Below are 25,435 nucleotides of genomic sequence, written 5' to 3'. Positions count from 1 at the left end.
GAATTTGATTCTTATTGATTACAAACAGTGGAATTATTTGGAGATATATTGTTGATGTTCAATAATTTTCCGTGTGAATAGAGAATATCGACGATTGACCTGTTATGCAGTTTAAAATATTTGAGTTGCAACATTACCATCAGATATAGTTTTTGGTAAAACGGTAAACCTTGTTCCTACAATAATAATAGAAAATATTATGTGTAAAAGAATTTCATGGATTATTGAATGAAAACTTATATCCCTTGTGTAAAAGGAACTGTCCTACTTGCCCATAAGGGTGAAAAAGTGCCTACTTGCTCAATATATATGAGAAAGATTATCAGTTGTTACATAAAAGATCATAGTTAGTTATAACAGTATAGATAGCTTAAATATTTTAAATGATAAATAAATATAAAACTAAGTTACGTAACATTTTGATAATGGCGTCACATTGGTTGGTACATATAAACTATTGACTTATCAATTTGTGATCGTATCAAAGACAATATTGTCATGTCCAGAGACTATGGTTAGTCGACATGGACGTTGTTTTACAACCACACAATCGAAAACGACAAACCTCGTAATACAATATAAATGAAAGCCAATTTATATCATAAATTCTAAAGAAATAACATTATCTTTAAAACAGAATAACTTAAAATGATAGAATAATGCGGAAGCGTTTTACAACTTAAATAAAACATAAACTTAAACTACTTGTAGTGTTTATCAACTTGAGTCCAGCTTTCTAATTTCAGGTGTTCGATTCGATACACACAGTAATTAAGAACACTTGAATGAAAATAACAACAGAGCACACAAGACACACAAATACGAGATTTACGTGGTTCGATAAAAAATGCGACCTACTTCCATGAAAGGAGCTTTCACTATATTGAATCAAAGTACAATGAACAATTTACAGCTCAATGTAATCTCTCAAATTCACTCTTTTCTCTTCTATGGAATACAAAGAAAACTCTCGAATTTTCAAAAGAGAAACCTTGTTGCCTCTTGTTCACTTCTCTCGGATGAAATCAGAACTCTTTCACCATGTACCTCTTGCCACTCATTCCCTCTGCTTATTTATATAGCCACCTTGGAACATTCCCACTTAATGGCCATAAGTCGAGCTCAAGTGTCAGTACTGATCTTGTTCAACCGCTCATCCCTAACCAACCAACCAACTTATACTTGCCTTAACTGATTCACCAACCGTCCACTTGGATAGCTGACTTGGATTGCTGACATACCACACTACTGTTCTCGTGAATTATCAACCCCAAAACTGGTCTGACTCTTCTTCTTCGATATGTTCTTCAGGCTTATCTAGTGAGGGTAAAGTAAGGGATGAATGATATGATAGCACATACAATAACATACATAAATTTCGAGAACAACATGATTCATATCATCAGCATATTTTTGACCTAGGCACTGAGATTCCTTTATTTTCCATGGTTTACTGATATCATTCCCAAATTTTTACTCCTGTAAGGGTGTGAGGCCGTATACGGTAACAGTCTCACTGTGTAAGGGCCATAACATATTCATATTAGGATTCTCACTCATATTAAGTTGAATCCCACAGTGTCAACACATAAAATATATGATAATCGTATCAAGAAGGGGGCAGAAAAAGAATTGCACTCGACTGAATTTTTTTTAAAAAACGAAAATGCATAAACAAAATTCATACTTTTAAAACAAGTCTACTTGCCTCATATTTGGATGAAAAAAACGTGGAAGGTTCCGTGTACTAGGATTTTCGAACTTTCCCTTGGGTCTGGACTGCAGCAGAGCTTCGCTATTCGAAAGAATTTGGAGAGCAAAATTTCGAAAATGTGGAGTGTTTGAATGGTGTGAAAATTTGAATGGTACATGGTGGTATTTATAGGAGTGATGTAAAAATCTTACTATAATTTGGTTGATATTTCTTCCAAAATTTTGAGATAATTATTCCATAATTCGAGATGCTTCTTCCATACATAAAATCATGCCAAAAAACGTTTATACCAGGTATTGAATTTCGAAATTTACTCTGGGACTGGATGGCTAAACATATATGATGTTCTTATATAGATTCATAATGTATCTAGACCGTTCTGTAAATTTGATAGCTTCTTTGTTGAGAAAACTGCCTTGTATGCATATTTCCTTCCAATTAGATTTATATCCCGCTTTAATTTCGAATTTATTATGTATCTTGCACTAGATTTTGAATTTCATTATTTATTGGCTTGAATTTTTTTTTGAATGTAATGTATTATTAAATATTTTTGAATTTATTATTATTTACATAATTCGAAAATAGTATCTTATACATGTATGTGATCAAATAATAACTATATCTCCCAAAAATATTTGAGTTTTCACATTCCTCCCTCATTTTTGGAAGTTTTCTCCTCGAAACTTGGGATTGATTGTTCTCCGAACAGGTCGGGATATTTCTTGCGCATCTTCAACCTCCAAGTTGCTTCTAGCTCCGTGTGGTTGGACCATTGCACTTTGACATAAGGAATAACACATCGTCTAAGTACTTGCTCCTTGGTGTGCGCGATTCTGGTGGGAATTTCTTCTTACGTACTTCAGTTCTTCTCTCAAGTTACATTCGATCACGAGTGTTTCTACTTCCAACACATGACTTGGGTATGAGGTGTACTTCCTTAGTTAGGGACACGTTAAACACATTGTGAATTCTTGACATGTTCGGCAGTAGCACCAATCTGTATGCCAGCGTGGCCACTTTCTCCAAGATTTTGAAGAGTTCCACATATTGGGGGTTTAGCTTTCCGGATTTACACTTTCGAACAACCAGTTTTATCGAGACTTTCACGTAGGCATTCTCGCCAACGTTGAATTTTACAGGTCTTCTTTTCAGATCCGCCCAGCTGTTTTGTCGATCTTGTTCTGCCTTAAGTTTTTCTTGAAACCTTGTCCAATGTTAACTGTACAAGTTAGGGTCCTACCACAGATTTTTCTCCCACTTCATTCCAATATAGGGGTGATTGACATTTTCATCCATACAGAACTTCATATCGGGCCATTCCAATGTGCTGTGATAGCTGTTGTTGTATCTGAACTCGATTAAAGGTAAATGAGTTCTCCAATTGTCATTGAATTCAAGGGTGCATGCTCACAGCATATCTTCTATGGTTTGTATTGTTCTCTCGGTTTGACCATCGGTTTGAGGGTGATGTCGTACTAAGAGTAACTTTTGTTCCCATGGCCTCTTGGAAGCTCTTCCAAAAACGTGAGATGAACCTTCAAACGCTGTCATACAAGATGCTCATTGGCACCCCATGCAGTCGCACAATGTTGTCCACATACAATGTAGCCAACTTGCCAAGACTGTAATTCGTGCGGACGAGTAGGAATAGTGCAGATAATCACACAACGTTGTCCACATACAATGTAGCCAACTTTCCAAGATTGTAATTTGTGCGGACGAGTAGGAATAATGCATATTTTGTGAGCTTATCTAATATTATCCATATCCCATCATGATCTTGCCTTGACTTTGTTAATCCCACTACAAAATCCATGGAAATATGCTCCCATTTCCAGTCGGGGATTTCTAAAGATTACAGTAATCCTCCAAGTCACTGGTGATCTGCTTTGACATACTAACAAATTTGACACTTAGAGATGAACTTTGCCACATCTCTTTTTATTCTGTTCCACCAAAAATTCTTCTTAAGATCTCAATACATTTTTGTAATCCCTAGGTGAACGGAGAACTTTGACTTGTGTGCTTCATGTTGGAACTTATAAGTTTCAGAGTTTGACAAACAAATCTGCAAGAGAACTGAAGAACCAAAACTGATCGAACATAATTAAGAGATTGAAACTGAAAGAAGACGAATAAGTTCTAAAACCGATGACTCAAAGATCAGTAAAAAAAATTAAAAATCAGAACTGAAGACTTCGCAAAACTAAACTGGAAAGACCTATATCAACTGAAGTGTTCATAACTGAGGAGACATCAGTTATAACTGATATTGTCCAGCTGAAGCTAATATCAGTTATGCCACGTCATCAGTTGTACCAGCCGACAAACTGACGGTCCATACCAAAGCAGAACAGATGAAACATGATAGTTTGATACATCGTACCACTATCAGAAAAATTTACATGGACTAAACGACGATTCAACGGATATTAATCCTTAAATTGCATTCAATGTGACCTTTGGAGTCGAAGATTATATATAATCGATCGATTCAGCTGAAGAAGGGTGGTGAAACACACAAAACGAACTATCTACAATCATCAATCAGTCACGATATACTCTTAATAATATTTTTAGTTTATAAATCGCTTATTGTAGTTCTCATTTTTTGTATTTATTCGTAGCATTCAGGTACTCTATAGAGCTATTCAGTTATCTATTAAACATTGTTTAAAAGCTAAAAGTTTCAGTTTGGAAGTGTATAAGTCCAAATGAAGTAGATTATTACATCAAAGTCTTTTAGTGAAAAACTTATCATAGAGATAGAAGGGATGACGTATGAGCATTTGAAATCTCCAAACATCCATAAAAATCTCTGTGTTTTATTTTCTTGTTTACTCAGTTTCGATAGCGTATCAGTCCAAGTATTCAATCTGCATTTCAGTCTAATTTAGCACTATCATTAGTTCACTAATTTACATTGATGAACAAGATTTCAGAATTAGTTCAATCAAAAAACTGATTCACATTCCAAAATATTTTAAAAAGCCAGAATGTTTATTTAACTCCCTCTTCTAAACACTCCAACTGCATTAACCGATCCTAACACTTCCGTAATTACTTCTTGGTGGAGGCTACGCTGTCAGGTATGCATAACCGTCCTTTCATCCATAGGACCCTTTTGTCGTCGATCCAGAGATCTTGAGACTTTTCTGTTTCGACTTGTTCTTTAAGCTTAGTTAGCTTTCGGACTCGGTCCTGATTCAAATTGACGGTTTCTTGCAGACATTGCTGGGCAGAGAGTGAAGCTAGGGTAACCTTACCCCCAGTCTTCTTGCTTAAAGCAACGGCCACTTTGTTTGCTTTGCTCCGGATGATATCTTATGGTCAAGTCATAGTCCTTTAAAAGTTCAATCCATCACATTTGCCTCATATTTAGTTCCTTTTAAGTGGACAAGTATTTGAGGCTTTGATGGTCTGTGAAGATTTCATACTTAGCGCCATAGAGATAGTGCCTCCAAATTTTTAAGGCAAAGACAATCGCAGCTAGCTCCAGATCATGAGTAGGGTTGTTCCGCTCGTGCGATTTCAACTGCCTTGATGCAAAGGCGATCACCCATTCTTCTTGCATGAATACGCATTCCAGACATTCCTTAGATGTGTCATTGTAGATGATGAAATCCTTATTCTCAGTGGGCAAGATTAATACCGGCGTTGATGCGAGCTTTTCTTTAATTGTCTGAAAACTTTTCTCACAACTTTCACTCCAAATGAACTTAAAATTTTTATGTGTGAGTTTTTCAGTGGTACGGCTATCGAGGAGAATCCTTCTACAAAATTCCGGTAGTAACCTGTCAATACAAGAAAGCTCCCAATGTCGGTGGCGTTTTTAGTTTTGGCCAATCTGTAATTACCTCCACTTTCTTTGGATCCACTGACACTCCTGCTTCAGAAATCACATTTCCTAAAAATTATACACTCTTTAGCCAGAATTCACATTTTGTTGAACTTAGCATAGAGCTCATTTTCTCTTTAAGGATTGTAAGGGCCATAGCATATTCATATAGGGATTCTCATCCATATCCAATTGAATTCTCACAGTGCCAAAAACATAGAACATACGATAATAATTCAGTTCAAATCTTTTAAAATGTACAACAATTCAAATACTATATTTATATCGCAGTATCATAGAAAAATCACGTATATAGGATAGCATGGGCAATCGCTACTTCCCACAACATCCATAACCTCGCAATGCCACCAACTTAGTATGCCTATATTGATTAAACTTTTTTACAAAAAAAATTAAAAGTGGATCAGTTTCACAATTTTTTTATATCCGATTCTTTCCTTTGGATTTTTGATATATGAATAGCAAAATATGTGAAAAGGGATCGAGCAGGATTTTCACATTATCATCACCGTTTTGCGATCACTATATTTCTATGAGAAATGACGCCCAAGACAATATTCACGAAATTAAGTTTTAATTAAGCGATTGCTTAAAGAAAGTTATAATGGATTTTTTAAAATAAAATTTTGTAACTTTGTAAAGGAAAAATTCATAATTATTATTTTTAAACAATTACAAAACACTATAAGAAATATAATCATAAATGTTTTCATTATAATTTTTTGTAGTTTTATCGTTATCGGACAAAGTAATAATAACATTATTCTACTGTAAAAGCACAATGGTTTGGTCAAAATGGCGGAAAAACTGTCATAACCATGGTAAAAAAGTTGCTAATTTCTTTGCTTTTGTGAGAACCTGAAATTCCAGCAGTAACTAGCTAGCATCTTGCAATAGCTAGCAATATTCAGCAGCATTGCAAAATTTCCAGCAGAAGCTAATATTTCAGAAGATGATATTTTTTCCAGCAGACAGAATCCAGCAGCAGAAGAGTTCAGTAGCGAGATTCCAGTAGATAGCTACTGATTCTGCTTATGACTTGTAAGTGAAGCATTTAACATGGAATAAAGGCTGTAATGACAGATTATTACCATTAATTGGTAGGTCAATAGTCAAAATTTTGCCTATAAATAACACCCTCAAATATATGAAATGAGTATTACACAAATCTTGAGTTATCACTTGAATTTTCGAGCTAAAAGAATGCCTATTTTCGAGCAGTAGAAATCAGTAGCAAGAACAAGCAGATTCCAGACTTCAACCGAAACTCCCTAGCAAATTACGGTAAGTGGGCTTATGTATAAATATCTTGAAATCAGTTTGATTATTCCTGTTTTGAAGCAAAATGTATGTATTTTTTATGTCTGATCTCTGATTTTTGAAACACTGAAACCTAGTGAACTAATGGTAGGAATATATATTCTGAAATATTACTGATTCCTGATTACTAATTACTGGCCTCACCCCTTAGAGGAGAGAATATATAGGGGACTGATATCAGTTTAGCCATGAAATTCACGAACGTGCTCAGTGCTTGCTTGCTAAATTTTAAGTTCTTATTTCTGAATACAGATTCCTGTTATTTCTGAATACTGATTCCTGTCCTGAAAGTAAGAGTTTCTGTATATTATTCGTATTATTGTTCCTGTTTGAAAGTGGTTTTGAAAACTGTGAGTTATTTCCTGCCCCCGCTTATTGAGTGACGACCATATCACTCACCCACCAAACCTATCTCAGATAACAACGAGGAAGAATTATTAGAAGAAGAAGAAGAACGGAATCAATTCTGGGGTTGCCTCACGTTCCTCGTTCGGGCAGCACCTCGGCTCGATCTTTAGGCTAACCTTGGGATGATTTTTGGACAGAGTTTTGGCTAGGGAGTTGTTGAAAATTTCGGACCTTTCAGCTCTGAATTTTCGAAAATTTAGGTGAGTTGGGGAGTGGGGATGATGGCATATTTATAGGTGTAGGGATGGGAGCTAAATTTGGTGCATAAATCATGTCCAAACTTGGCCTAAATCTCATATTTTTGTCTCCCAAAATCCATTACATGATTGAATTATTTGACTACCTAATTTGTGATACTTAATCATTGATTCTTTCCCCCTTGCTTGGTTCGAAAATTGTGATGCTAAGTCAAGTGATTTTTGTGCCAACTTGGATGATTTGGTTTCTAATTTACCTTGCAAGCTCCCATGCATCCATGCATCACCATATCTAGGCATATAATCTAGGAGAATTTTTGAAAATCCTATGCAATATCATGCATTAATTCTTTAAGCCTTGCACAAATCTTCCATGATCTTGTATTATTTTCCATAATTTCGAAATTTGCATGCGCAAGTGAAGATTTTATTGTCTTGATATTATAGATTTCCAATCTATAAAAAAAATCCCAACATTTATACCTTATTTTAGTACAAGGATCCAAGGTCCTAATTTCCTTGCAATGATTAATTATATGGGAAAAATTCGGTTCTCACATCCCTCCCTCCTTAAGATAAGTTTCGTCCTCGAAACTGGAGTTGGCTAGGTCTCCAAATAGGTAGGGATATTCCTTCCGCATCTTTTCTTCAACTTCCCAAGTTGCTTCTCGCTCTAAATGGTTGGACCACTGCACTTTGACGTAGGGAATAATACGTCGTCTAAGAACTTGTTCTTTGGTGTCCACAATTCTGATAGGGACTTCTTCGTATCTCAGTTCTTCTCCCAAGTTTCCTTCGGTCAAGAGCGGTTCTACTTTCAAAACGTGACTCGGGTATGGAATGTACCTCCTTAGTTGGGATACGTGGAACACGTTGTGGATTCTTGACATGTTTGGTGGCAGTGCTAGTCTGCATGCTAGCGTGCCCACTTTTTCCAAGATTTCAAAGGGTCCAACGTATCGAGGGTTTAGTTTCTCGGCTTTACTGAATCGGACGACTCCTCTCATAGGCGAGACTTTCACATAAGCCTTCTCGCCCACATTGAATTCTACAGGCCTTCTTTTAAGATCTGCCCAGCTCTTCTGTCGGTCTTGGGCTGCCTTGAGCTTTTCTCGGACAATTTTAACCTTGTCCACTGTCACCTGTACTAGCTCGGGTCCCACCACAACTTTCTCTCCCACTTCATCCCAGTAAAGTGGTGACCGACATTTCCTTCCATAAATAGCTTCGTATGGAGCCATCTCAATGCTGCTGTGATAGCTGTTGTTATAAGCAAACTCAATTAATGGTAAATGAGTGCTTCAGTTGCTACTAAATTCAAGAGCGCATGCTCGCAACATATCTTCTAATGTTTGTATGGTTCTCTCAGTTTGTCCATCGATTTGAGGATGATAGGCCGTACTTAGGGTCACTTTCGTCCCCATGGCCTCTTGAAAGCTCTTCCAAAAGCGCGAGACGAACCTCGGGTCTCTATCACATAGGATGCTCACTGGCACACCATGCACTCTCACCATGTTGTCCATGTTTAGTGAAGCCAACTTGTCGATATTGTAATTCATGCGGATGGGTAGGAAGTGTGCAGTATTGGCGAGTCTGTCCACAATCACCCATATACAGTCGTGGCTTTGCCTAGACTTTGGCAGTCCTACCACAAAGTCCATGGAAATATGCTCTCATTTCCACTCGGAAATTTCCAAAGGTTGCAGTAATCCTCCAGGTCGCTGGTGTTCTGCTTTGACACGCTGACATATCTGACATCTGGAGACGAATTCAGCTACATCTCTTTTCATGCCATTCCACAGGAAATTATTCTTGAGGTCCCTGTACATTTTCGTACTGCCTGGATGGACTGAAAATTTTGACTTGTGCGCCTCTGCCATTATCTCTTGGCAAAGGTTATCACTGTCGGGCACACACAGTCTTCCTTTCATCCATAAGATTCCCTGGTCATCAATCTGATGATCCTGAGACTTCTTTTCTCTGACTTGCTCCTTAAGTTTGGTCAGTACCGGGTCTCTATCTTGGTTTAACTTGACGGTTTCCTGCAGACATGGCTAGGCCGAGAGAGAAGCTAGAGTCACCTTGCCTGGGACCTTCCGACTTAGCGCATCAGCCACTTTGTTTGCTTTACCCGGATGGTAGCTTATGGTCAAGTCATGGTCCTTCAGAAGTTCGATCAATCGTCTTTGCCTCATATTCAGCTCCTTTTGGGTGAACAAGCACTTGAGGCTCTGATGGTCTGTGAAGATTTCACATTTAGCACCATAGAGGTAGTGTCTCCAAATTTTTAAGGCGAAGACTACCGCTGCTAGTTCCAGATCATGAGTAGGGTAGTTCTGCTCGTGCGGTTTCAACTGCCTTGATTCGTAGGCGATCATTCTTCCTTCCTGCATGAGTACGCATCCTAGACCTTCCTTAAAGGCATCACTGTAGATAGTGAAGTCTTTATTCTCTGTGGGTAGGATCAATACTTGCGTGGACGCAAGATTCTCTTTCAATATCTGGAAACTCTTCTCGCAATCCTCGCTCCAGATGAATTTAGAATTATTCTGTGTGAGCTTCGTCAGTGGCATGGATATCGAGGAGAACCCTTCGACAAACTTTTGGTAGTAACCTGCCAATCCAAGAAAGCTTTTGATGTCGGTGGCATTCTTCGGTTTCGACCACTCTGTAATTGCTTCTACTTTCCTTGGATCCACTGACACTCCTTCTTTTGATATCACGTGTCCTAGAAATGACACACTTCTTAACCAGAATTCAGACTTGCTAAACTTAGCATAGAGCTTATTCTCAGGTTTGCAGAGCAAGGTGAAGGTGCTCTTCATGGGTCGTCTCGTCAGGAGAATAGATGAGGATATCGTCGATGAATACTACTATGAACTGATCCATGAATGGCTTCAAAACTCTGTTAATCATATCCATGAATGCTGCCGGTGCGTTGGTCAGACCAAATGGCATCACTATGAATTCATAATGTCCATATCTGGTTCGAAAGGCTGTTTTGGGGATATCTTCAGCCTTAACTTTCAACCGGTGGTATCCTGTCCTCAGATCCAGTTTGGAAAAGACGGCGGCCCCTTTAAGCTGATCAAACAGGTCGTCTATCCGAGGTAGAGGGTACCTGTTCTTGATTGTGATCTTCTTCAATTCTCTATAATCGTTGCACAATCTCATACTCCCGTCTTTCTTCTTCACGAAGAGTACTGGGGCTCCACACGGAGACACACTCTGTTGAATTTGTCTTTTATCTAGCAATTCTTGGAGTTGTTCTTTCAGCTCCTTGAGTTCGGCTGGTGCCATTCTGTAAGGTGCTTTAGCGATTGGTGCAGCACCGGGAACCAGATTGATCTCGAACTCCACTTCGCAGTTCGGGACCGTCCCCGAGAGTTCTTCTGGAAAAACATCTGGGAACTCTCTCACTATCGGGATGTCTTCCACTTTCAGCTCGACTTCTTCTCTTACCTCACTGACCATCTCTAGGTAGATGTCTTCTCCAGATTTCATGGCTCTCCAAGCTTGAAATGCGGAAAGCAGCGATTTTCGCTCCTTGGATTTACCGGTGGAACACGACTTCTACCTGATCTGGGGCTCTGAGATTGACTCTCTTTCCCTTACAGTCTGCTATCGCATTGTTTTTTGCTAACCAATCCATTTCTAAGATGATGTCGAAATCGACCATGATTAACTGTATCAAGTCGGCGCTAAAAGTCTGACTACTGATACTGATCTTACAATCTTTGTAAGTTTCATGAGTTTCAATGGCCCTACTTGTAGGTGTGGCTATTCGAAAGGGATCATTTAGTTTCTCAGGCTTACACCCTAACTTCTTAGCAAATCTCTTTGATATAAAAGAATGTGTAGCGCCACAGTCAAATAACACATAAGCAGGCACTTGCTGAATAAATATGGTACCTGACACGACATCGTTTGCGTCGTCTGCCTCCTCTTGTGTTATGGCAAACACCCTGGCATTCGGTTTGTTCTCCCGTGGCTTATTGGCATTCACCCCTGAGTTTGACCTGTCTCCTTTACACTGATTCAGTTGTTCTGTTGGCGGCGTCTGGACATTCTGCCATACGGTGTCCTGGTTTTCCGCATCCAAAGCAGACACCGCTCGCTCTACGACACTCTCCCAGATGTCGTAAGTGGCACATTGGGCAAGGCTTAATGGCTTGGTAGTTTGTGGCAGGCGAAGGCCCTCTTGATGGTCCACCAGACTGGTTAGGCCTCTTGAAAGTCTGACCGTTATGTGGGGATTGACTACTCATAGGCCTTTTGCTCTTAAATTCCTTCTCCCTGTGCTGGATATCAGTTTCAGCTCGGATAACCGCGCCCATCAGGTCTGAAAAATTCGTTGGCTGATAGACTGCCAAAGCCGACTGGATTCTGCTGTTCAATCCTTTATTGAAGCGATTTAATTTCAAAGTTTCATCCGCCATGATTGTCGGAGCATAAGATCCAAGGGCATTGAACTTGGAGGTGTATTCCACAACTGACATATGATCTTGAATGAAGTTTTCAAACTCACTCAGTTTCTGCAGTCTGACCTCGGCCGGATAATATTGTTTCAGAAAAGCCTATCTGAAACACTGTTACGTGATTGGTCCTGCAGCTGTCATGGCTGGAGAGATTGCTTCCCACCACTTGCCTGCTTTATCCTCCAGGAAAGGCACTATCACGTCCGCTTTCAGTGCCTCCGAGACTTCCAACAGTCGCAGCTGAGTCTCCACGCTTTTCAGCCAGATCTGGCTAACTTCAGGGTCGGCAGCTCCACTGAAGGTTGGGCACCTGTTCTTGCGGAGTGATTCGTAGTGGAACTTAATTCCGTGCTGTGGTGGAGGTGGTGGTGGTTGATTGGCGTTCGAGTTCACTAACCCTTGCAGTGTCGTTGCCACGATCATGGCTATGGCCATCAGGTCAGCCTGGTTAAGACTGAACCCAGGTGGTGGTCCATTGTCCTCTTCGTTGGCATTGTTGTTGTTAGCATAACGGGGGTTGCGGTTTTGCCTTGGAGGTCTACCGGCCATTTCCTACAATTAAACGTTTCTAAGAATTTTTTTGTTCATAACGATAGGTTCGAATGAATAAGTTATGCTGGAACAACTGAAATAAATAAATAAACATAAATTTATTAATTTTGAATATCGAGGAACAACTGAATGGAAACAGATGGTACTGAATGAAAACAAATCGTACTGAATAACATAGCAACAAGGATAAAATAACTCCTAGTAATAACGGAAAGTCACTAAAACACTCTAGTCCTATATCTCTCCATCTCCTACGGCTGCTATAGGCTCATATATCTCTATCGGCTCCTCCTCTTCCGGTTCTCCCTTTGGCTCTTCCTCTTGTAGTATCTCCACCATATGGGTGAGCTGGGCGTTCTCTTCCATGACCTGCGCCACCTGTGCCTTAAGTCCCTGTATCTCCGCATCAGCCACGTCCATCTCGTCATTCCAATGCTGCTGATACTGCAGATGGTACTGTTTCTTCTGCTTGATTTGGTCCTTCAGTGCTTCAACTTGCTGGGTCAGACGTTGGTTCACATACGCAAGGCTGTTCATGGCCTCACCTGAATTCTCGAGTCTCCTCTTACCTTTGGCATTCTGCTGTTTCTCTTCCTCCAGCTCCTTGCGATAACGCTCTGTATCCTCTCGTAACTTTCCATGCTGATACTTGCACTGTTCTATGACATCTCTTAGGTCCATGTTATCACCTCTAACTAGCTCACCCTGATAGATAGACTGGTTAAGGCGGACACGAATCTCCTCTTTCTCAGCGGCTAAAGTCTCGACCTCCCTCTTCCTCTCACTCAGTCTGGCTCTAAGTCGCTGAATCTGACGGGACTGATAGTGAAGGTCAAGCTCCTTCAAACGAATGGCAGCTTGGGTACGGGTGTGGGGTCGAATGGGAGTAGATGGAGCCATTTCCTGAAATAAAAAATGAAAATGCTCAGAATCAGAAAGAGACAATATAGAACAATGAACAGTATGCAATATATATGAAATTTTCGAAAATTACATAAATATATATATTTTTTTGAAAAAATGAAAAGTTTGGAATTTCGCGATTTCGACCCCTACCTCACGACAAAGTCGAGAAAATCGCTCGTTGGCCTGTTTCGGAGGGGATAGCATCTGCCTTACTCAAAAATCCCACCTTAATTTTTTTTTTATTTTGTAAAACTTTTTATCGTTTTTCCCAACCAGATTATGAATCTGGCGGCTCTGATACCACTTAAATGTCACGCCCCGAGACCAGAGATTGACACCGGCGTTGTTTAACAATCACACAATCGAAACAACAAACCTTTGTAGTACAGTGTAAACTGAAATCAGTTTATAAATCATAATCTCAAAGAAATAACCATTATCTTTACAATAACGAAATCTCAAAAACGACAGAGTTTAACTGCGGAAACGTAAAACTAAATTAAAAGTTACACGTAATCTAAAATCTTGAAGTCTCGCATTTACCAGCCCCAAAACTGGTCCGATTTCTCCTCCTCGATTTCCTCCTCGGATTTCTCTGGGACAGGTTATAAGGGGGGGTGAGTATTTTGGGAAATACTCAGCAAGTAGGGGATATCGAGCACAACATAAAAATTTTACAACATTTTCGAAAATAACACATAATTACATCATGCTTTTCATAATCGTAACATCATATTCATATCATAACAGCACTGCGATTTTTCCATCTTCTATGATTTACTGACATCAGTCCCTAAGTTTTAATCCTCTATGGGGGCGAGGCCATAAAACGGTTATATCCCACCGTGAAGGGCCATATGTCGGAATTCCAACCATTTTCAGGGAATCCTCACAGTGCCAACACGTAACGTACCAAAATTTCAAAAAACGTATAGACGGAAGACGGTGCTCGACCGAATTTTAAAAAAACTAACACATGCAAAACCAAAAATTTAAACATTTAAAACAGCCCACTTACAATATTTGAATGCTAAAAAACGTGGATTGCACAGCCTTGGATTGGATTGCCTCACGTTCTTCGTTCGGGCAGCGCCTCGGCTCGATCTTTAGGCTAACCTTGGGATGATTTTTGGACAGAGTTTTGGCTAGGGAGTTGCTGAAAATTTCGGACCTTTCAGCTCTGAATTTTCGAAAATTTGGGTGAGTTGGGGAGTGGGGATGATGGCATATTTATAGGTGTAGGGATGGGAGCTAAATTTGGTGCATAAATCATGTCCAAACTTGGCCTAAATCTCATATTTTTGTCTACCAAAATGACTACCTAATTTGTGTTACTTAATCCTTGATTCTTTTCCCCTTGCTTGTTTCGAAAATTGTGATGCTAAGTCAAGGGATTTTTGTGCCAACTTGGATGATTTGGTTTCCAATTTACCTTGCAAGCTCCCATGCATCCATGCATCACCATATCTAGGCATATAATCTAGGCGAATTTTCGAAAATCCTATGCAATATCATGCCTTAATTCTTTAAGCCTTGCACAAATCTTCTATGAACTTGTATTATTTCCCATAATTTCGAAATTTGCATGCACAAGTGAAGATTTTATTGTCTTGATATTATAGATTTCCAATCTATAAAAAAAATCCCAACATTTATACCTTATTTTAGTACAAGGATCCAAGGTCCCAATTTCCTTGCAATGATTAATTATATGGGAAAAATTCGGTTCTCACAATTTGAGTTTGTATCAGATACTAAATATTCAGTATTTATGAATAAAAAGACCGGTTTTTGAATATTGTACTTCTGATGCTTGTTATTTTTGAATGTAAATTTGAGAGCAACGTCGGTGTCAATCAACACCGTCTCTGGGGCGTGACAACTTCGATATTAAAATTACAAGAATTTAATATTTTCAAGAAATTAAAATACTAAAAAGTTTAAAATTTTCTTAATTAATCTAAATTCTTCTTCTTTTGGAAAAAAAAATCATGGATTCACTATTTCTCGTCTTATAAAATTTATGAATCTAGATACTTAAAATTATATTAAAAAATAAATATGCTTGATTAAGTTTTGATTCATCAGGCTTAAACTTGTAATGTTTTATGTTTGACCTCGAAGTATCATATTTCAATCCATCTACTAAAGATATGACATTTGCTCTCCAACAATTCCCTTGCAAAAATAATTTCAGCATCAAACGACCTATGAACTAATGTCGAATATGCAATTTGACTCTTAGACCGACTATACAATTAAACACTCCACATTTTTATTAGATATAATAAATACTTGAGAATGATTGTGATTGTGTTAACACTTGTGGTAATAATCTCAAGTATCATATTTTAATCGATCAGCCAGTCCGACGACCTTGTAATAATTACATCACCTTACAACATGAGTATCCAATATTTAATATAGGCTTCTATACTAACTATAGAATTAACCACTAGCCCTTTACTCTTGGATTGAACACATAAAAATCTCTTGGCAACATCATGCTATGACCTCTTAGACAAAAATGAAAGTTGATAGTAGGTGCAAAAAAGTTGAGCAATAGATGGCATGCAACATGATTGTTTTAATCAATATGTCTCAACCAAATATTGGAGCATTAACGACTTGTCAAGCCCAATAATGAATCCAATATTGAGATATACGCTTCAAAGTTCCATAATACGTCCATATGTAATTGCATGGACTCTTTTATCCAAAACATACCTCTTACACTCTATTAAAAATTCTCAAGGCACTTGACAAAATTTACAAGACATCCACACAAGTATGCGAGTGATAGATCCAGGGACATAGTAAAAAAAAATCGCCTTAATTTACTGTCACAACATCGACTTTGTTTAAGAACCACACAATTCAAAATAACAAGCCTCATATATCAAAGTCTAGAGACAACCAGTTTATAAATCATAATCAACATTGTTGTTGAAATGTAAAATTTTTAAAAACATAAATAAACTTGTGTGATTGTCAGACAACTTGAATTAAATAAAACTTAAAGAGAAACAAAACTAAATGGATTTCTCGATTCTTCTCTGTTACCAACCCCAAAACTGATCTTGTTGTTGTTTCTCTTCTATTTATTCTTCAGATTTATCTGGGAAGAGAGAATAAGGAGTGAGTGATATGATCGTCACTTAGCAAGTGAGATCGTTTGAGCACATACATAACAAATACATATTGTAAGGCCCGAGAATTTGATTACCGTAATCTGAACTGATTTGGGTGTATTTACAGTAATCTGAGATTATTCTGGGATGATTTCTTGATTAATTGAAGTGATTATAGACGGAACGGAGTGGACCGGGACAGACGAGAAAAGACACGAATTAGGTGCGAGGGAGGTGCCACTCGCGCACATGCGCGACGTAATACGCGAGCTGTACGCGAGTTGGGCAGAAGATCCCGCGCATATGCGCGAAGTGATTGCGCGCATATGCGCAAGCTGTAGTATACTTTGTTCAGAGAACCTCGCGCATATGCGCCGAGGTGAGGCGCGCATATGCGCGAGAGATGCCGAGACACACGCGCCGAGAAATGGTGTCTCGCGCATATGCGCCGAGTGATGTCGCGCATATGCGCGAGCAGTCCAGTAGCCAACGTTTGAAACAGAAGCTTTGGCGCATATGCGCCGGATTGAGGCGCGCATATGCGCCAGTAGTTGCGAAGCCGAGCATTGAGACCAGTAGGTCTCGCGCATATGCGCCATTCGGAGTCGCGCATATTCGCGAGACATGCAGATTGAGGAGTCGCCACGTTTCTTTGGCATGCAACATATGTTATATATATATATATATATATATAACAAACGTTAATTCTCAGAAGAAATCGAGGGAGAAGCTCGAGGAAAGGAAAAAAGGTTCCAAATCGTAGAATTTCGATTTTTACGAGATCCGCCGTCTGATTTTAAATCCGACTTCAGTACTGAGTTCCTATCAACGCAGGCTACAACTGAACGTAAGTTTTACTACGTTTTGATATGTTTTGAAATTATGATGTTGTCAGAATTGAATGGAATTCATATATGATGTTCTTGACATGTTAGACATCATAGAATCGAAGTCAGATTAAGAAACGGACTGATTATGAAATTGTTATGAATTTTGGAGTCGATTTGATTGAGAATCGATATCAGATTTATATTATCGGTGAAATTATGAGTTATATCGATAGTGATTATGAGTTCTGGTATTATATCTGTGATGTTGGGACTGACGGGGTTATCGAGACTATATTGGTATGCCGTCGAAACATCAGTTGATTGATATTGATCAGACTCGGTATTGGTTGAGATGGTATTGTGGTATCATATGTCGATTGGCATTGATTAGATTATGTTTTGATTTGAGTATTAATCAGAACAGGTTTTGAACTGAGTTATATACTGATATTGTATCTATTCGATTGTCATTATCAGATTGGGTATGGACAGAGTTGACTTCGATACTTCGTCTTCGTCGGACCGAGAAGATAAATGTATAAATTAATGTTGAGTTGGGATTGCACAACTCGAGTGAGGTTTGGCTCGAGTTTCCCTAAATCACATACTTTACCTTATTGTATTGATTTGATTGATATACTTGTTCTCTTGATTGATAGACAGCAGGTATTAGACGAGTAATCTTGTGACAGAAGTGCCTGATAGTGGTGGGATCGCCACGGGCACATTGCACAATGTCACAAGATAGTGTATTGGCGATTGTGTCAAAGTCTGTCACCGGATGTTTGGCTATCGATGTGGATAGAATTATAACTTCTTCTATTACTGATGATCGATATTATATCGATGTGGATAGAATCGGAGCTTCTTCTATTACTGGTGATCGATATTATATCGATGTGGATAGAATCATAACTTCTTCTATTACTGGTGATCGATATTATATCGATGTGGATAGAATCGGAGTTCTTTCTATTACTGGTGATCGATACTATACCGATGTGGATAGAATACGAGCTTCTTCTATTACTGGTGATCGGTACCCTATCGATGTGGATAGAATTGGTATTTCTTCTATTACTGGTGATCGATACCCTATCGACGTGGATAGAACTGGAGTCTTTTCTATTACTGTTGGTCGATATGGGAATGCTAACTTCTGGAAACCGGGATCCCTAGACTAGGATTGAGTCTAGTCTTAAATGTGACGTCATGAGTCTAATTGACAGTTATATTGATTCATGTTGATTATGTTCCTGAATATGGTACATATTGATTTATGTTCCTGATGATGGTACATGTTTAGAATAGGATTTATTTTTTATATGGATTTATATTCTGATTGGAATACATGTTAAACATATCTGTTATATGTTTTTATATTTTTTTATGATTGCATGTATACATGATTTATACTGAGAATATAATTCTCACTGTAGTTATCCGGCTGTTGTCTTGTTTGTATGTGTGCATGACAACAGGTGGGATAGGATCAGGGTCAAGAAGAGAACGAAGCTGGACTAGATAGCGTGGAGATCCGGGCTTCGAAGCAACTTAGGATTCAGCACTGATATATAGTTGAACCTAGTTGAATTCTTGTAGATAATACAAGATTTGTATAATTATGTTTAATATGTAATTTGAATTGAATTACATTACGTTTCCGCTGTGTATTTTAAAAAAAAATTTAGACCCTGTTTATTATAATTATTTGAATTATTCCTAAAGACGATTAAGGAATGAATTAGCGTCCGGGTCTCCACACATATGATCTTCGAAAACAACATATCATGCATAACATAGTTCGTATAACATATATCACGACCATAAACGTAAACATAAAATTGGCTTAGATGCTAAGATTCTTCAACTTTCCACGGCTGACTGATATTAGTCCCTAATTTATATTCATCTAAGGGGGCGGGTCCATATAACAGTTACAATCTCATCATGTAAGAGTCATAAATTTATTGTATGTTATGATTTTGACTCATAGTCGGTTAAATCCTCACGGTGCCAAAACATTTGGTGTCGTAGCACAAGAAAGGGAAGAAGATGAATCATGCTCGATCGAAACTTTCAAAAACGAACTAAGCCATAAACATTATAGTTTTAAAACAATCCAACTTACTTTTGTATCAATTGAAAAATTCACAAACCAAAAAAGGATCACCCAAAAGACAATTCGAAAATGCAGCGGCACTTCGATCGAAAAATTAGCCGTTTTACAGAATCCTTTGCAACTTGTTGAATTGTTGGATCTGACTTAAACTTGTATAGTGCGTCCACAAGTAAGTCAAATATGAATGATGGAGATCGTGTTTGGAAGTTATTTTGATCTGTTTATGGATGAAAAACAATATTTATGTTATTCAAGTATAGAATGTGAGCAATTTTCTTGTGAAAGCTCTATACAAAAACATAACAGTTGGATTTGGCATAATTTTGGATATGTTATTCAGAACATACGATAGCGTATATCGAACAGTGAAGATTGAATTATGTGCATTGGAGCGATGTAAATAATTTTCCGAACATGGACAACACTTCGATGACTACATCAACACTTTGATCAAAACTTCGAACATTTTCATAAGGTGGCTTTATAAATTTTCAGTATTTATTGCTTCATAATGGTGTGATTTTTGAGTGGAGGGTCCTTGGATATTTATAAGGAGTCTCAATGGCCTGTGTAGCCCTATCTGCCCTTGATTAGCTCATCCTTGTAATGGTAATTAAATATTAAATCATAGTAAAAATTTCTTTCATTCTTGCATGGTGGTGGCTGAATTTCTTGTCCAGAGTTGCATTAAAGGGCCAAAATATAGGCTTAACAAGCTATTAAGGTGGCATGCATGTACTAATTTAATGGGATTGTAGCCAAATCTCGCAGGCTATATATTCCTCCCTCCTTATTGGAAGTTTCGTTCTCTAACATGAGTTTACATGATCTTAAAAAAGGTATGGATATTGCTTCCGCATTTTCTCTTCCAACTTCCATGTAGCCTCTCGTTCAGTGTGGTTGGACCATTTCACCTTGACGTATGTAATGGTGTGTTTCAGTACTTAGACTTTGGTGTCTACAATCCATATAAGGACCTATTCATATTTCAGCTCTTCTCCCATGTAACCTTCGATCATGAGCAGTTCAATTTCTAGAACATGGCTTGGGTCCAGGATGTATTTCCTTAACTGAGACACGTGGAAGACATTTTTAATCTTTGACATATCTGGTGGCAATGTTAGTCTACAAGCCAATGTGACCACTGTCTCCAGAATTTCAAATGGTCCTATGTATTGAGGATTCATTTTTCCAGCTTTACTGAATCGAATGACTCCTTTCGTGGGTGACTTTATATAATTTTTTTCTTCAAGTGAAAACTTTGCTGGTCTTGTGTTCAGATTGGCCCAACTCTTTGCCGATCTTGTGCAGCTTTGAGTTTGTCTTTGATGATGACTACTTTGTCCACTGTCGCTTGGATTAGTTCTAACCTAGTTATGGCTCTCTCCCCTATTTCGTCCCAGTACATTGGTGATCGAAACTTCCGTCCGTACAAGGCTTTATTGAGACATTCCAATACTGTTGTAATAATTGTTATTGTAAACAAACTCTATCAATGGTAAATTTTTGCTCCAATTACTACTGAAGTCTACGGCACAGGACCTTAGCGTATCCTCTAGGGTTTGAATCGTTCTATCCGTTTGGCCATCAATTTGAGGGTGATAAGTGGTACTAAGAGTAATTTTCATTCTCATGACTTCTTGAAAGCTCTTCCAAAAACGTGACACAAATCTTGGATCTCTATCCGACAAGATGCTTGGTGGAACTTCATGTAACAGCAAAATGTTATACATGTTTAGAGTAGCCATTTTTTCAAGATCGTAATTAATGTGGACGGGTGACAAGTGCGCATATTTTGTGAGTCTATTAACAATTATCCATCCCTTCGTGACTCGGTTTTGACTTTGGAAAACTTACTATGAAATCCATTATATTCTCATTTCCATATGGGATTTCTAGAGGTTGTGATAATCTTCTCGGTCATTGGTGCCCGGATTTCACCTGTTGGCATACTTGGAATTTAGAGACAAACGCTGACATTTTTTCATTCCGCTCCACCATAAACTTTCTTTCAAGTCCTTATACATCTTTGTACTGCTGGGATGGTCTATGTAGATTTCACAATTCGCACCATAGAGTTAGTGTCTACAAATTTTCAAAGCAAAGACCACTACTGCTAACTCGAGATCGTGAGTATGGTAGTTTTGCTCATGCAACTTCAGATATCTTGATGCGTAAGCAATGACATTTCCTTCTTGTACGAGTAAACATCTGAGATCTTTCTCTGATGTGTGGTTGTAGATGGTAAAATCCTTGTTCTCAATCGGCAATACCAACACTGATGTATATGCAAGTTTCTTCTTTAATAATTGAAAGCTCTTTTCACATCATTCGCTCCAATTGAATTTTGAGTTCTTTTGTGTGAATTCGTCACTGGTATGGCTATTGAAGAGAATTCATCGATAAACTTCCGGTAATAGCATGCTAATCTAAGTAAGCTGCAAATTTCAGTCGCATTCTTAGGTCTCAGCCAATCTAGAATCACTTCTACCTTGTTCATTAGATCCATGAAAGATGCTGACGCATTCATCAAGCCAAAAGACATTACGGTGAACTTGTCAACTGAGGATCCTCATGGAGGATAAAATTTGCATAACATGTGTATATATAATTAATTTACTAAGTAATATTTTTAAGAAAAATTGCTGAAACATGTCATGAACCAAAAGTTAATTTGCTTGACATCTATCTTAATGTTTGTGTCAGTCTCACATGTCATTAATTTTTTATATGTTGAAAGAAATTACGGGTTAGATCTTGAACTTTAGATCTCGTCTTCTTAATAGAACGTGTTAGGTTATAAACTCAAGATATATATCATCTTAAAAGACTTGCATATTTGGTGGTATTACATCTTAGATTTATGACTTAACCTCTTGGATTTATCAGTCACTCTTTCTTAATTTAATATATGTTGTGGGACATTAGTAAGATTGTCGATCCTTTGAGAAGTCGACGTCAGCGACGGTCTGCTCTAGACGACTTCACTCACTTTTCATTAGCCAGTGCATTTATCGTGCACTTTAATCGAGTCTATTTACAATTTTTTAATCGACAATGATCCGATAATAATCTTTTTCTAGACCGTTCTTTTCACTATGTCAACTCTCAACGATGACACAATGATATGTTGTAAATCTAAAAAGATATCATCTCAAAAAACTTATCTTTATATGATATAAACTCTTGGGATTTAGAAATCTTGATAATATAATATATACATTCAGGACAAAATAGCGGTGTTAACATGCATGGAAAACATCGGCCCCACACGCTAATTTTGCATTAAAAAAATACCTCCCGGAAACTTTCACCATGGAGAATTGAGGAACCCAAAGACAATAAAAATAGAGAGTAGAATTAGACTCGCCAGCCAGCAGTGCCAGCAGAATTAATGAAGATCAATACAGACTAGTAGGAGGTGGCCGGGTTTTCCGGATCCTGTCCAGGCTCCGAAGCTGGTACAGTAACTCCAAGTGATAAAAATGAGATCCTATGCTTCTTTATTAGTATTTGTTTAAATATTATTATCTTCATATTTTTCAGTAAAAATAAATTCAATCACGAGTCAACTTTGCTTGTTTTCGAGATGATCAAGACGCTACAATGAATCCTCATATCGAAAAAAACCATTTAATTAATGAACATGAAAATGAAGTTTCTTGAATTTCATGTCCCCATCGATCTCTCCTTTTCACTAGAGCAAAAACACAGCCAAAATACTATATATCATTCTTGGATCTTTGCCAAAATCAATTGTAGCAACCAGATTGAATCAGCTCTAATAATGCAGCAGCAACAAAGTAATATTTCATACAACACAATTATAGTGCTCAAGAAGCCTGTTGGCTTCCCTTAGCCCACTATAGTAAGCTCCATGAGTGGTGGAGTAATGTGTTCTGTGTGTGGCCTCTCCAGCAAATAGGATTTGCAATGGTGGAGATTCAAGATTGGTGATTTGGGGCAATGGCTCAGCCAATGTATCTATGTCATCTATACTTGATCCGACCGCTACATAGCTGTATGATCCCAAGAAGAGTGGATTTGTGCCCCATTGAGTTCTTAAAACTTTTGAATAATTGAAATGGTTGGGATTAGGATTCGTGTTCTTTTGGGATTGGGATTTTGTTGGTAAAAAGTTCGGAATGGTTGTGGAGAACCCGTCGAGGATTTGGTCGTCGGTGAGGGATTCGAGTGCGAGAGCCTCTTCTCCGGCAAACCATGACAAAAGGACCTTTGAATTGTTGTAAATTGGAGATATGAAGGATGTTTTTCTGATCCATTGAGGAATCTTGGGGTTCCTTAACTCGAAATCCGGGGGGTGGAACACCATTTGCAAGAAGGGGAATTTTGTTGGATCATTGGTCTCTTGATCATAATTTGAAGAGGGGCTAAGTTCCAAGAACACCTTGTTCACGACTCCATACCCGAGCTTCGAAATGGCTCTAGTCTTTGGACTAGGCAATGGCGGATTAAACAAATCAGAATCTTGACAAATCCCATGTTTAAGAACACCAAGTGAAACTGTGACAATAACATGATCCGCCAGAACGATCGACCCATCGCAAAAATGCAGCTTCACCGGTCTGTTTTCGAGGCCATTTTCCATGTGCAGAAGCTCTTTCTCACTATGAGCAGATCGCCACTCGATTTTCGTAACTTTGCGGTTCAACTGAATCATTCCAACTGGCAACACGGAAGCTAAAGATTCGAGCACACTAGAGTAACCTTTAGCTATAGTAATCTCGTCCCCTGGAAACATTACATACTCTTTCTCCGCAACATAATCAAGATTGCGCAAATCCCCCGCGGATGTATAAGTTCTCTGTATCCCCTCGTGCATACCAAAAATGGATTCTTCAAGCGATTTTCTGCTCCAATTCCCAACTCCATTAACACCCTTCTGATCCTTCAGAAGCCCCCAGTAATATTCAAGACCATGCCTCAGAAAAGAACCCACACTCAGATTCTCGAACCCAAGTTTACAACGCTTCAACACTTCGCAACAAACCCGAACAGAATCTTCGTCCACGGGTTTCCCCTGAACGAAATCCATCAAGTTCTTAAAAAAACTCGAAATGGGCTCAACGAGAGATTTGTTGAGCTCATACCCACCTTCTGCAATAGTGACGGGATCTTCAAGAATCCCATCCATGCACTCCCACGGCACCTGAGAGTGAAGTAAACCTTCTTCTTGCGCGATTTCATAAATCGGGCTGCCTCCAACTCCATGGATCCAGGTAGCCCCTTCCTCAATCCGGTCACCGCAGAAATTCAAAGTGTTGATTCTTCCGCCGATTCTGGCTCCACCCTCCACTACCGAAAGCTCGAAAAGCTGCTTCGAGTTTGCAGTTGTGTAGAACTTGTTAGCTGCTGCTAGGCCTGCCATTCCTGCACCAATAATCACTATTCTATGCTTTTTGCTCACCATTTTTGTGTCCTTTTTGTATGGTTTGATCACACCAATCACAGTTCCAATAATGAGAGAGATTCCGTGGAGAGTGAACTGAAATTCGTGTGATTTTTTGTGAGGCGATGATGAGTTACTGGAGAGGATATATAAAGCTTTTACTTAGGTCAAGTGTTTGCCTAGTTGAGCTTTTTCTTTAATTCCCTTTTCTTTTTCTTTTTCTTTTTTAAATTTTATTTATCTAATAAAGACATGGCACTACTTTTCTTGAACACTTCACTTCACTTACCACTCTTTAATACATAATTTGGTAGGGAAAAAAGAAAATCCATCGATCATATTTATCTCGATTGTCGAGTCGTTACAATCTACATTCATTTCAATTTACAAGTTTTTCCGTTGTGACGAATGTGATAATCAAATCCATAAATCCAAACGTAGACATCACAAAAGAATATTTGTATTCATCGTGTGACAAATTTTACAACATATTTAGGTTACCAAG

The 25,435-nt window shown here is 38.4% G+C and overlaps 2 protein-coding genes across 2 annotated transcripts; both read right to left on the bottom strand.

Annotated features, from left to right (window-relative positions):
* Positions 1–9,174: 9,174 nt before the first annotated feature.
* On the bottom strand, positions 9,175–12,528 carry LOC142504877 (uncharacterized). Its single transcript, XM_075617721.1, has 6 exons — positions 12,150–12,528; positions 11,715–12,005; positions 11,079–11,620; positions 10,383–10,729; positions 9,901–10,267; positions 9,175–9,543 (listed from the first exon to the last, which is right to left on the bottom strand). The coding sequence occupies exons 1-6, from the start codon at positions 12,526–12,528 to the stop codon at positions 9,175–9,177; spliced, it is 2,295 nt and encodes a 764-aa protein (XP_075473836.1).
* Positions 12,529–23,139: 10,611 nt separating this feature from the next.
* Positions 23,140–25,104, bottom strand: LOC142505675 (putative polyamine oxidase 5). The gene has a single exon (XM_075618759.1). The coding sequence runs from the start codon at positions 24,949–24,951 to the stop codon at positions 23,332–23,334; it is 1,620 nt and encodes a 539-aa protein (XP_075474874.1). The 5' UTR covers positions 24,952–25,104; the 3' UTR covers positions 23,140–23,331.
* Positions 25,105–25,435: the final 331 nt, after the last annotated feature.

Source organism: Primulina tabacum, chromosome 10 (assembly GCF_025594145.1).
Source record: "Primulina tabacum isolate GXHZ01 chromosome 10, ASM2559414v2, whole genome shotgun sequence".
Lineage (NCBI taxonomy): Eukaryota > Viridiplantae > Streptophyta > Magnoliopsida > Lamiales > Gesneriaceae > Primulina > Primulina tabacum.
Note: the sequence above shows the minus strand (reverse complement) of the source record. Positions and strands in the feature narration are given on the sequence as shown.

Bases quoted from the DNA above. Each gene is read 5' to 3' on its own strand.
- LOC142505675 (XM_075618759.1), bottom strand. From the start codon at position 24,951: ATGGTGAGCAAAAAGCATAGAATAGTGATTATTGGTGCAGGAATGGCA.
- LOC142504877 (XM_075617721.1), bottom strand. From the start codon at position 12,528: ATGGCCGGTAGACCTCCAAGGCAAAACCGCAACCCCCGTTATGCTAAC. The intron at 12,006-12,149 runs GCAAGTGGTGGG...ACTTCATTCAAG, and splicing joins TTTCCTGGAGGATAAAGCAG to ATCATATGTCAGTTGTGGAA. The intron at 11,621-11,714 runs GTGGACCATCAA...AGAGTGTCGTAG, and splicing joins CAAGAGGCCTAACCAGTCTG to AGCGAGCGGTGTCTGCTTTG.